The sequence below is a fragment of the Alexandromys fortis genome, unplaced genomic scaffold (assembly GCF_014885135.2).
Source record: "Alexandromys fortis isolate MF-2015 unplaced genomic scaffold, M_Fortis_MF-2015_v1.1 scaffold_225, whole genome shotgun sequence".
NCBI classification, from domain to species: Eukaryota; Metazoa; Chordata; class Mammalia; order Rodentia; family Cricetidae; genus Alexandromys; species Alexandromys fortis.
Window position 1 is genome coordinate 2025840 of NW_026068119.1, and position 12151 is coordinate 2037990.

The 12151-nt window shown below is 37.1% G+C and overlaps 1 protein-coding gene across 2 annotated transcripts in view; it reads right to left on the minus strand.

The window, feature by feature from the left end:
• Positions 1-12151, minus strand: part of Tmlhe (trimethyllysine hydroxylase, epsilon) — a 104906-nt gene that overhangs the window by 24396 nt on the left and 68359 nt on the right. For both annotated transcript variants that reach the window (XM_050124954.1, XM_050124955.1), the window contains 3 exons: positions 7403-7579; positions 2275-2554; positions 643-762 (listed from right to left, as the gene is read on the minus strand). In XM_050124954.1, the coding sequence (XP_049980911.1) occupies positions 643-762; positions 2275-2554; positions 7403-7579 (577 nt within the window). The remainder of the gene's footprint in view (positions 1-642; positions 763-2274; positions 2555-7402; positions 7580-12151) is intronic.

A 12151-nucleotide genomic window follows, 5' to 3' on the forward strand; every position in this document is an offset into this window, starting at 1 on the left:
CACGCAATGAAGCTCCTCCGACCCAGGATGGACGTAGGCTAGAATCTTCCCGGTAAGCGCACCTTGGGGTGCTTACACAGATGATTAGAAATGGGCTAAATTAATATGTGAGAATTAGCCGAGAAGAGGCTAGATAGAAATGGGTCAAGCAGTGTTTAAATGAATACAGTTTGTGTGTTGTTATTTCGGGCATAAGCTAGCCAGGCAGCCGAGGTTCTGGGGACGCAGCCCCGCCGCTCCTATTTCAACAAGTTGTAATTACTTTGAGAAAATATTGTAGTCCCATATAGTGGGTTGGAAGCCTGAGGCAAGAGGATTCTTTAAGTCTCGGCTACATTCTGAGTTCAAGTTCTAGGATAGAGCAAACTACGCTACAGCATAAGCCAGTATCTGTTTCTTTTCATAGACACACATGTATATGTGTTATATTTTAAATACAACTTTTATTCATAAAAGTTTAATGAAGACTAAACTAGAATATTTTAAAATGACTATGTTTCCAGGGAAGATAAAAAAAAACACTCATCTAAGTCCACGGTAAGTAGACATGATCTTCACTAAAATAGAATGGAAGACAATTAAGAAACTATTCAAAACCATCAAATACAAGAACACTACACTGGAAAAGTCTAATATACTTACCCACAGGGCTCTTGAAAGTAGGTAGTGTCAGTGTGCCGATCTAGAGCTAGCTTGGTGTAGGCAGTGTCGCCTCTGGAAAAATCTGAAGTGAAATACCACATCCTTCCATAGATGGTTTCTCTGACACGTAAAATCAAGAAAAAACTATTAGATATTTGTAATATTTAATTTTAATGTAATATTTAATTATATTTGTAATTTTATTCATCATTGTTTATTCTTAATATATAATAATTGTTGTTATAGATTGCTATATATAGATGAAACTTACAGTTAAAAATGCCAATCTTTGAAATTCTGTCACTAATTAATACTCTAGGAATATGAACTGAAAATCACTAAAATGCACATTCTGAAAGCTCAGGGATCACCGCCCTTTGTTTATCTGATTATTTTAATAGCCTCCTCATTCAAGGCTATCCCCTGGGTTTATTTTCCTTTTATAGAAATAATGATGTGGCTGCTTACAGCAAGTGAAAATTTTAATTAATTTATATAACAACTACTGTCTTTCATTAATATTCAGATTTTTCAACAACAGTCATTTTCTAATATAGAAAATCTAATAACAAGTGTGAGAGAGAGTTTTCATATTATTCATATGTCATAGAGGTGTTTGCTTTCATTTAATTGTTTGAACACAGAGGAACAAGAAAAAGAGAAAATGGTATTTTTGTTACAATTATGAGACTGCTATATTAAATTTCCCCTGCAGGATAATAGATTTGATTTTGCATTTATTTTCTCAGTAGGTTCAGATCTGAGGAAAAGATACTTTTTTGATTTGGGTTTTCAAGACGGATTTCACTGTGCAGCCCTGGCTGTCCTGAATCTCATTCTGTAAACAATGCTGACTTGTAACTCAGAGATTCACCTCCCAGATTCTGGGATTAAAGGACTGCGCCACAACACCTAGATTTGAAGAAAGGATACTTTAATCGTTTAGCTTTCAGAGTTCCTTAAACCTAAGAGCAAACAGGAAATGCCTTTCCTCTTGAAACAAAAGTTTCCAATTTTTCTCAGTTGTTTGCATAGCAACAGTTTCTTTTATTTGAGAGCTCTGAAATTGTGTTTCAAACTAAATGGCTCACAAATGCTATTTATTATGTTCTACTACCACTGTCTTCTTGACCTAGCATACTTTGGTACTTGGGGTAACACAATGAACTAGTTAGACATGAATTTTATTAAATAAAAAACAAATACTATTTGTAATGAAGTAAATTTATGTCACATTTAATGCTACAGAAGATAAATCTATATGAGAAATGGAAATTAGTAATGAAAAGAACACTTTATTTAAGATAAATAAATCAGAAGTATATTGCTTACTGTCACAGTGATCCTGGAAAAGTCACTGATTGGATCTTAGAATCAGGTGCTTATCAGTGAGGAACAGACAATAAAATATGATTAAAAGGGTTGCAGACCAAAATATAATATAGGTTGTGAATATGCTAAATGCAATATAATATATCCAATGAAGTATTAACAGCCAATCTATGATTGAGAGTTAGGTATCTATGAAGATGAATAGAGGCAGATGCTTCATGAGCTAGATCTTTTTACATCTTTTAATTGGTGCTCATGTAGACATTAGTTACTGTGCATTTCAGAAAGTTAGTAAATTACCTGATTAAACTGATCCTTTCTGCCAACTTCTCTGTATGCTCTTGAGTGGGAGGGACATTTTCTACAAATGCAATTCCATATAGCAGAAGGTTCTGCAGAAACTTCTTCAGTTCATCGTTTGTTTCTAAGAAACTCTGGAAATCTACAGATGGAACTTGGGCTTGCTGATAGAGTTTAGCATTCCATAATATTCTAGGTTGGATTACCTTTAGTTTCTGCCCTTCATAGCTATTTTTCACCAGCCAATCCAGATCATATCTACTCACATGACCATCTGGCCCTTTTTAGGAGGAAAAAATGATTAAAATAAAATTTAGAAATATTGACAACAATTTACTACTTTAAAATGTTTATTCTTTTGTCAACATTTGTCTTACATTTTTAATTGTTTTATAATTTTATAGATGCACATATATTGATCAAATCCACCTCCTATTCTCTCCCCTCCAACTGTTCTTGCCCATCACTTTCTACTCAAATCTTGATGTGCACTATTTTTAAACAACTGAGTCTACTTCATGAGTCTCTCCCTCATCCATGCTGGGAATTTTGACTGGCTTGATTATGTGCCAAAAGACGCAAAAACTGTGTTTTGTGTGCAAAGGCCTTGTCATGTCCAGCAAGTACTGCTCTTACAAAGTTCATCAAAGAGTACAAGTACCCCCTACACACACACACACACACACACACACACACACACACACATTAATATATTCAGCTGGTTTTGGAGTTGGACAATGGCTCTGTATTTTTCTAAATCCAAGTATGTTGTTAAAAGGAACATGTCGAGTTTCTGTCTCATATCAGGAGCCATCTGGTATGGGACAGAAGAAAGCCTAGGAACAATTTTACTTTCTCCATGCCTATTTTGTCTATATCATATTCTTCATTGAATGTATGCTTATATGAATGATGTTTAAGCTTTTCATGATGAACATAGATTTTCCTACAGATCCTTTTCCTGCAGTAATCTTTGAAGTTTCTAGGAAGAAGATGGGGTCCTACAGCAACAACTCTACCTAATTGAGATGACATTGTGATGCAGACAGCACTATTATAAGACCGCTTTTTTGGGTACCAGATTTGGAAATGGTACACCATTTCATGACATTCTGGCCAGAACTTCAAATAAGAACTTGGAAAAAGAAAACTCTATTGACTGCTTGGAAATTATTTGCAACTATACTAGACAGTAATTTTGAAACTTAACCATCACTTTAATTTGCAGGATCCCTTTAAGAGAACATTGCCCCCATGACAGCAGGAAGCAATTCTAGAAGACGACATCCCCTCCCCCCCCCAAGAAAAGTTTGTTTATAGAGTTGGGAACACTGTTTAGGGGTTGTTGATTATTACTTGTACTAGATAGAGGGTTAGGGTGAAAACTATATAGGGTTAAAAAAGGGGGGGGGAGATAGTAATAGTGGGTAATAGAATGAATACTTGTGAGCTATTATTTATGGATAATTTACAATGGTATAGTTTTTGTATATTAACACAAATTCAAATTATATCTGTTACTTTTGTTTATATTTGTACACCTATGCAAAGTTATTTTGTCAGATTGTATATATGCATGTTTCTATCTCTGTTTAGGACATTTTGTATATTGATACAACTTTTAGGTGTTTGAGATGGCATGTCTCAGCAGGATTCTAGACATCCACACAAAGAGATAGGTTGTACAATAATAACTTTAAGAAACACCTTCATCTATGGAAATAAGTAAACTACAGGATACAACAATAGTGCTTGAGACACTTGGGCCATGTTATCAGAATGAATGACAGCAGATACCCAAAGACAGCACTGCTTGAAGGAATGCACAAGATAAGGTGAAGAGGAAGACCAAAACAAAAACAAAAACAAAACAAAACAAAATGTTGGATAGACAGCATAAAGGAAGACTGTTGAACCTTAGGAATGACAATAACACAAGCATTTAGGATAGGAACAACTAGAGAGCTACCATAAAATGGCTGCCCATGTAAGCTTAAGCATTGCAGAGGCAGCCGGGCAGTGGTGGTGCACACCTTTAATCCTAGCACTCTGGGAGGCCGAGGCAAGTAGACCTTGTGAGTTCAAGGCCAGCCTGGTTACAAGAGCCATTTCCAGGATAGGCTCCAAAGCTACGAAGAAACCCTGTCTCAAAAAACTAAAAAAAAAAAAAAAAAAAAAAAAAAAAAAAAAAANAAAAAAAAAAAATGCCGGGGCATAAATGATTGTATATATACACATTTTTAAATGTGTATAAGTGTTTTGCCTGCATGTATATGAGTGTACTGTGTATGAGTTTCGTGCCCATAGACCAACCCCAGAACTCAGATTACAGATGAAAGGAAACTGGCCAAATTACATCCTCGTCAAGAGCAGCAACTGCTCTTAACTACTGATCCATCTCTCCATTGCCTGTTCTTATATTTTTTTAAAAAAAAATTCTTTTATTTTTTGATTATAATATAATTATATCATTTCCTCCCTTCCCTTTCCTTACTCCAAACCCTTCGATACATGACCCACCCTCCATATTTATGGTTTTTTTTCACTGTTTTTATGTATATTTCCCTAAATACATAAATATAACATGTATAATCTATATGATGTTACTTTTATGTATGATTTCAGGGTTGACAATTTGGTATTGGAAGACCAGTTGAGGTATTCTTTCTCTGGTGTGGACTACCTCTCCTCCAACTTCCAGCATTCCCTTGTTGCTTTAAGTTCTTTGTATAGGGTTGAGATCTTCTGGGCTTTTCCTCATCCATATTAGCATGTCTACTGTTGTTGTCCTTGTTTAGCTCATGTGTAAGCAGTCATATATTGGTGAGACTTTAGGAGTGTGTTTGACATTCCTAAGAGACAGAATCTCACATCAAACTCCCTGCTACTCTAGCTTTTACTTATTAATATATTTTCTAAAACTTCTCATTGACTTTTATTGAGTTATCTAATTTCTCTACTTTTTCTGCCCCTGATTCTTTTGCTTCCTACATGATCCATTCTATTGGTGAGTCTTTCCACTGAGGGTTTTTGTTTTTGTTTTTAACATTTTGAGTTTTTCCATTTCTACCAGCATTTCAGTTTGGCTTTTGTTCAGCAATTATTTTTGTTAAATTTTATTTTTATATCTTGGGTTGACTTCTGCATTTCATTTATGTTTTTGTTTTCATTCTTTTGGAGTACATTCATGTCTTTGAGTTGTTTGAACACAGTTGCAATTATTCTTTTAAGTTCTCTGCCTGGAAGTTTTTCCAGGTCATTTACATTTAGGTGCTATTATTACGTAATTAGCACTTTATGGAAGAGTCATACTGTCTTGTTATTTTTTTTCCTGTTCTGGGACTTGCACATCTTAAGTAGTATGTTGGTCGATGTTTTTCATGTTTTCCCTATGTCATTCTTTTAAAATTTTTCCTTCTTTTAGCAGAGAAATTTACAAGGTTGAGATGCTCATTTTCCTCTGTGGGGCTTATAAAAGAAGTTCTGGAGTGGTGTAGGTAGGCCCAAGTAAACTAAGTCAGATCTTCTTTCTGAAGAAGGCTATGCTGGTTGTATTCCTGAAACTGATGTGGGATTTCCCTCTGTATGCTGTGATTACTGTTAATGAATAAAGAATTGTTTTGGCCCTATAGCAGAGCCATAGAGGTAGGTGGGGAAAACTAGACAGAACTCTGGGAGAAAGAAGGAGTCAGGGAATCGCCATGTAGCCCTGCCAGAGACAGATGCCAGAACTTTTGCCGGTAAGCCATAGTCACATGGCCATATACAGTTTAATAGAAATGGGTTAAATTAATATATAAGAGTTAGCCAAAAAGAAGCTAGAGCTAACAGTTCAGGCCAAGCAATGTTTTAAATAATCTAGTTTCTAAGTGATTATTTCTGGGTTAAGCAGTCCGGAACAAACAAACAGCTCTCTCCTCTTGCCACACTGAAACAAAATTCTTAGGAGCTATAGGTCAGCACAGTGTAGCAGAGTTCATGGTCCTTGCCTTAAGTGTGGCTCCTGGATATATAGGTAGGCCTAAGAAGGGTAGGCCCTAGTTCTTCTCTAGTGCAAGAGGGACAATATGGGTGGGCCTAAGTAGGGAAAGCCTGGTCTTCTTCTTGCTACAGAGGATATGCAGGCTGGGATCCTGGAGAAAAAATCTTGGGAGCTATAGGCAGGCCTAGTACAGAAGGCAGTGGGTAGCACCTGAAGTATGGTTTCCAGAAGGTATAAGAGGGCTTTCAACAGGGGAAATTTTTATGAATGAGGCCATTCAGGCTGGTACAGGGGGTTCCCAAGGAGGTATGGGTTAGTCTAAGCAAGGGAAGCAAGGTCTCCTTACTTTCTGCTGAGAATGTTAGTCCTTATGTGTGAAACCCAAACACTCAGGAAGCTGGAGCAGTAGAATCACTAGCATGAGGCCAGGCTGATCTATATAGTAAATTTAAGGACAGTTGGGGCTATATTACAAGATATTGTCTTAAAAATAAAGTGCAAAACAAATAAAGGCAAAACAAAGAGTGACAAATGATGGAGGAAGGTCATTGGTTAAAAAAATAAAGAAACTGCTTTGGCCATTTTATTGGTTAGAACATAGGTGGGTGGAGTAAACAGAACAGAAGGCTGGGAGAAAGAAGCTGAGTCAGGGAGTTGCCATGATTCTTCCACTCCAGACAGATGCAGGTTAAGATCTTCCCTGGTAAGCCACCTCATGGGCTACACAGATTATTAGAAATGGGTTAGAACAATATGTAAGAGCTAGCCAATAAGAGGCTGGAACTAATGGGCCAGGCAGTGTTTAAAAGAATACAGCTTCCGTGTAATTATTTCGGGTAAAGCTAGCCGTGCGGGCAGCCGGGTGCCGGGAAAGTAGCCCGCCACTCAGACTACAACAGACAAAAGCAGCCATCCTTGAAATGTTTCCTAGTTAGAGATTATCCTGTCTGAAAATTAAGTATGATGTTAGCTGTAACAAAACTAAACAAAATCAAAAGGTTATTGAAATTGCTTCTAAAGCAAGGGGGGAAATTAACTAAAAAAAAACCACACCCTAATTTGGAAAGAGCCAAACTATTTTTTTTAATAAAATTATTATTCTTTAGAAAAAGACCTAAGAAATTCAACAAACTCCTGTATACTTACAAGTGAAGAAGAGTGTGGATTCATTCAGGCGAATGGTCTTTGGCTTGATACATAAATCCACACTGGCAGTATCCAGGCTCCGTTGGTGAGTCTTAGAATTATAGCACGATGCTGAGCGGCAGTGGTCTCGAAGCCAGACATAATCAAAGCGCATTACAGCATTAGCATATTGCAGCTCTAAGAGAAAGATCAGATTTAACAGAAATATTTATTTAGGAAAATTAAATACCAATAGTAAAAAACATTCTTTTTAAAAGACTTTTTACTAATAATTAGAGTAACAAAGGGCAGTCCCTTGGCAGTTGTTAAAAATACTATACAATTTCTATGATACAAATGGTATGATTTTGATATACAAGGCACATAAGACTAGAAAAGGCTTAGATGTATATTTAAATAGGAGAGAGTGCACAAGATATATTTTGTACTATTCTAGCAATTGTATTATGTCAAAGAAATAAAAAAATTGGAATCAACAGAAAGTAAATGACTTACCTACACACCAGTTTACCTATTTAGTGAAAGTAAAATTTACAAAAGCAATAGAAACTCTATGTCTGGAAATGAAATGTAGAAAAGTAATATGAAGAAATCTATTAAATTATTCTAGAAGACTTGAAGGAAGCCAACACATAGAAATACCATGTTCACATATAGGCAATTTCAAAACTAGAAGAGATAAATTCACTTAGAAATCAATGCACAAATTTCATGCACCAATCTATATCTTAGAGAGTTTCATATATTTAAAAAAAGTAATTCTAAAACTCATTTTGAAAAATGATAAAGTTACTACTTTGCAAAACAGAGTATGAAACACCAGCTTTAAAAGCACATTATAAAATTGTACTTTTACATATAATAGTACAGAATCGATCAAGAAAACAGAATGGCATTCCCAACTAGACCCATAAATACATGGAAACATGGCATATAAAAAATGTGTCATTTTATAAAAGCACAAGAAAGATTGACTTCACTAAAAATGACAGTGAAAAAATCATTTGGGAACAGGAAATTCTTATCATTAAGAAATCAACTTCTGATGGGTTAAAATAGATAAAATGAAAAATTTAAATCTCTGAAGATAGAAATTGAAGAAGATACCAGAAAAATGGAAAGACCCTCCCATGTTCATGTATTGGTAGACTCAATATTGTGAAAATGACCATTCTACCATAAACAAGTTATAGATTCAATACAATTCCAAACCAAACCCCACAACATTCTTTACAGAAATAAAAATAGAATCCTAAAATTCATATGGAACCAGAAAAAATCCCAGATAGTCAAAGCTAACATGAGCAAAAAAGAACAATGGGCTGTACCCTTTACCATTAATCATTAATTAAGAAAATGCCCCAGAGGCTTGCCTATAACTGTTAAGGAGATATTTTCTCAATTGAGGTTCCCTCCTTTCTGGTGACTCTAGCTATGTCAAGTTGACATAAAACTAGAAAGCATAGTTAGCTAAGTCTTCATTGCTTCCAACTCTCACTTCTCTTTTTCATCAGTGCTAATTACCTAGGGCACAGGTCTATAATCCTGGCATTCTGGAAGCTGAGATAAAAGGATCTTGAGTTTGAGGCCAACAGAGTTTACATAAGGAGAACTAGGTTAGCTTGTACTACATAATGAGACAATGTCTTAAAAATGATAGATGTATGAATAGATGACAGGCAGACAGACAGACAGATAGAAAGACAGACAACAATGGAAATCCTACTGTTTGCCATGACCTAGATTGTTCTGCAGGACATAATGCAGAATAAAATGCAGCATGAATAAGAAAAACCCAGAGACAGATATTAGGGTTTAACCAAAAGTTCAGAAGAGCAAAACAACCAGCCATAGGTTTTTACCTCTACCTCAGACAGAAAATGGGTGATCCTGCTTCAAAATATCCTCAGACTGAGACTCAGCTGATACCTGTCACCTCCCATCTTATATTCCTCTCTGGTGCTGGGATTAAAGGAATGCAAAATCACCACCTAGCCTCTATTGCTAACTATTGTGGCTTCTGCTATTAAAGGTATGTGTCACCACTGCCTGGTTTGTATGGCTGACTAGTGTGGCTGCTTTGCAGTGATCTTGAGGCATGCTTTATTTATGAAAACACAAATAATATACCACTATAGCTTCCTGTTTGTCTAAAATTAAAAAAGAAAGCTATGACTAATATAAGAAAAACTATATACAATGAGTATAATTAAATATACACAATATATACAAGCAACAAGTACAGCAGCAATGTCCAGTCCATTTTTATTTGACAAATTCAGAGAAAATACTCCATATCTACCCTTTTTTTATGAGTCTAAAGTTTGCATTTAATTTCCTTTCTATCATAACTTGCTTTCTGAGTCTGGTAAACAAGGAAAACTATAACTATCTAGTCATCAACTCGCTCAGAGACCCAAGTGTAATAGAAGACTTCTATTTAATTTCTGGCCACCCAGACCTGAATTATCACACAGAAACTATATTAATTACAACACTTGTTGGCTGATTACTCAGGCATATTTCTAGTGAGCTCTATGTTATTAAAACATCTTAAATGCCATATTCTGCAGATCTCTAAAATGTTTGTAGACAACCTTTCTAAAATATATCTTTGAACTTGAAAACATACCTAATGTAACTACAAGTTTGATTTTAATAGATGATTAGCTACTAACCTGCATTTTCTTATCCTAAACAGATGCTAATAATAATTTTCAAGAACTAGAAATTTGCATTGCATTGTTAAGTGAACTGTATAGGTACAATATCTTGAACAAGATTAGAAATGTATGTACAGTATGTTTTAACAAAATTAATCTCAAATTTGTATCAATATACAAATTTTGTATATAATATACAAATGTCCAATCCAATGTAAAATATTTGAAATTAGCAGTTGCTTTCTAAAAGTAGACTCAATAACCTACCTTTTTATCTCATCATATCTATATCCTCCTTTTTTTCTTTGCAAAGTAGATTCTACCCTTTTATCCTAGCATATCTGCATCTCCTTTTTTTCTTTTCAAAACAAGAACTCTGAATCCAATCTCCTTGTTCAACTTTCCTCCTAGCCATAACAAATAACAAATTGTAACTAACCTCTGAAACAATAACAAATATACATAAGCCATTGAATGGCCAAAAACCACCCACCCCACCTCTTGGGAATGTAGGCATGATATTATTAAATTTACTTCCTGCTGTCTGGGGGCAATGGCATCTTTAGGGGATCCTAAAAAGATTTATTTATTTTTTTTTTTTATTAAAAATTTCCACCTCCTCCCCTCCTACCACTTCCTTCCCCTCCCCCTCCCTCTCCAGTCCAAAGAGCAATCAGGGTTCCCTGCCCTGTTGGAAGTCCAAGGTCCCCCCCCCCACCCAGGTCCAGGAAGGTGAGCATCCAAACTAAAAAGATTATTTTTGTTAATTGCCAAGTCTTGTGAGAGGTAGCTGTATCATTTGTTGTCTAATCTCTATGTAATGGGAAAGTGCAGGGCTTGTCTCAAGTCCTGGCTAAAATAGTCTATTAGGCTCAATCATCTCAGCTAGCCACTTCAAAATTGTTCTGAGCAGTTTGTAGTCCAAAACCAATCTTTAGGTGATGTTTTTCAGCTTAGTTGTATTATCATAATCCTGGAGGAATCATTGTTGTGGAGCCCGATCCTCCCAATGCCAATAGGCATGCTTATGGTTCACTGCAGAAAACTGATAGAGACTCAAACCAGAAATCATATGCAAGAAAGTAGATGAAACCCTTTTCTAGAATAGTTAGTACTCTGTATGACCATTAATATCATGACAAAAAGTTTAATATACATATATTAATCTCATAAAATTTATACCTTAAGGTAACATCTCCCAGCTCAGCTTGTTGGGGCGCTGGGACTGAATCCGAATCGGGAGGGCAACCGGGAGGGTGGTAGCTCCTTTGTCTCAATAGCCTGCCTGCAGCAAGCAAGGTAGGCCCTTTGTTTACAAGCTACCCAAGCAGCAAGGAGATCTTATCCGGGCACCAGGAGAGACATTGGGCTTGCATCCACAACCCACCCAGAGCAGTGAGCCTCGAGGTCCCCTGTAAGGGAGCCCGGGCACCCTCAGACTGTGCTCCAGGGGCTCCTGTGCTCTCCTGGATCCCGCACTGCCTGCCCTGTTCTTCCTTCTGTCCTTGGATCATTGGGCTACCAGGCGGCCCTGTTTAGGTGCGGAGGAATTCCATCTGGACGGGGGAGTGTGTGCTATCCGGGGGCGATCGTCCCGGAAGAGAGCACAAACCCCCCTCCCTCAGCTACTTCTGCAGGGCTGTCTTTCTTACACATGACCCCCCTCCCCCTTCCAAGCCTGCGTTTTCTGGAAGGTCCTTTGCTCAGAAACAGGAACAGTTTTCTGCTCCTACACTAAGGCTTCCAACCCAGAGCGGTGAGTGCCTGCCTACATGTCAGGCCTCAAGGACCCCTGAAAGGGAGCACGCGCACCTTCAACTTGTGAGGCAGGGTGTCCTGTGTTCTACTCGTCCCTGCCCTAACCCCAAAGTTCCTCCTTTTTGTCCGCAGGTCATTGGACTACCAGTCATCCATATTTGGGTGCTGAGGAGTTCCAGCTCAACGGGACGGTCCCTGCTTCTACACTGAAGAGATACACCCAGAGACTCAGTCACAGCAAAGACTGGACCAAGACACCAGGCCTCTCCTGGCTCCATTTGAACGAGGAGATGGGAAGGCGCCAATGCAAGACTTCCTCCAACAACCT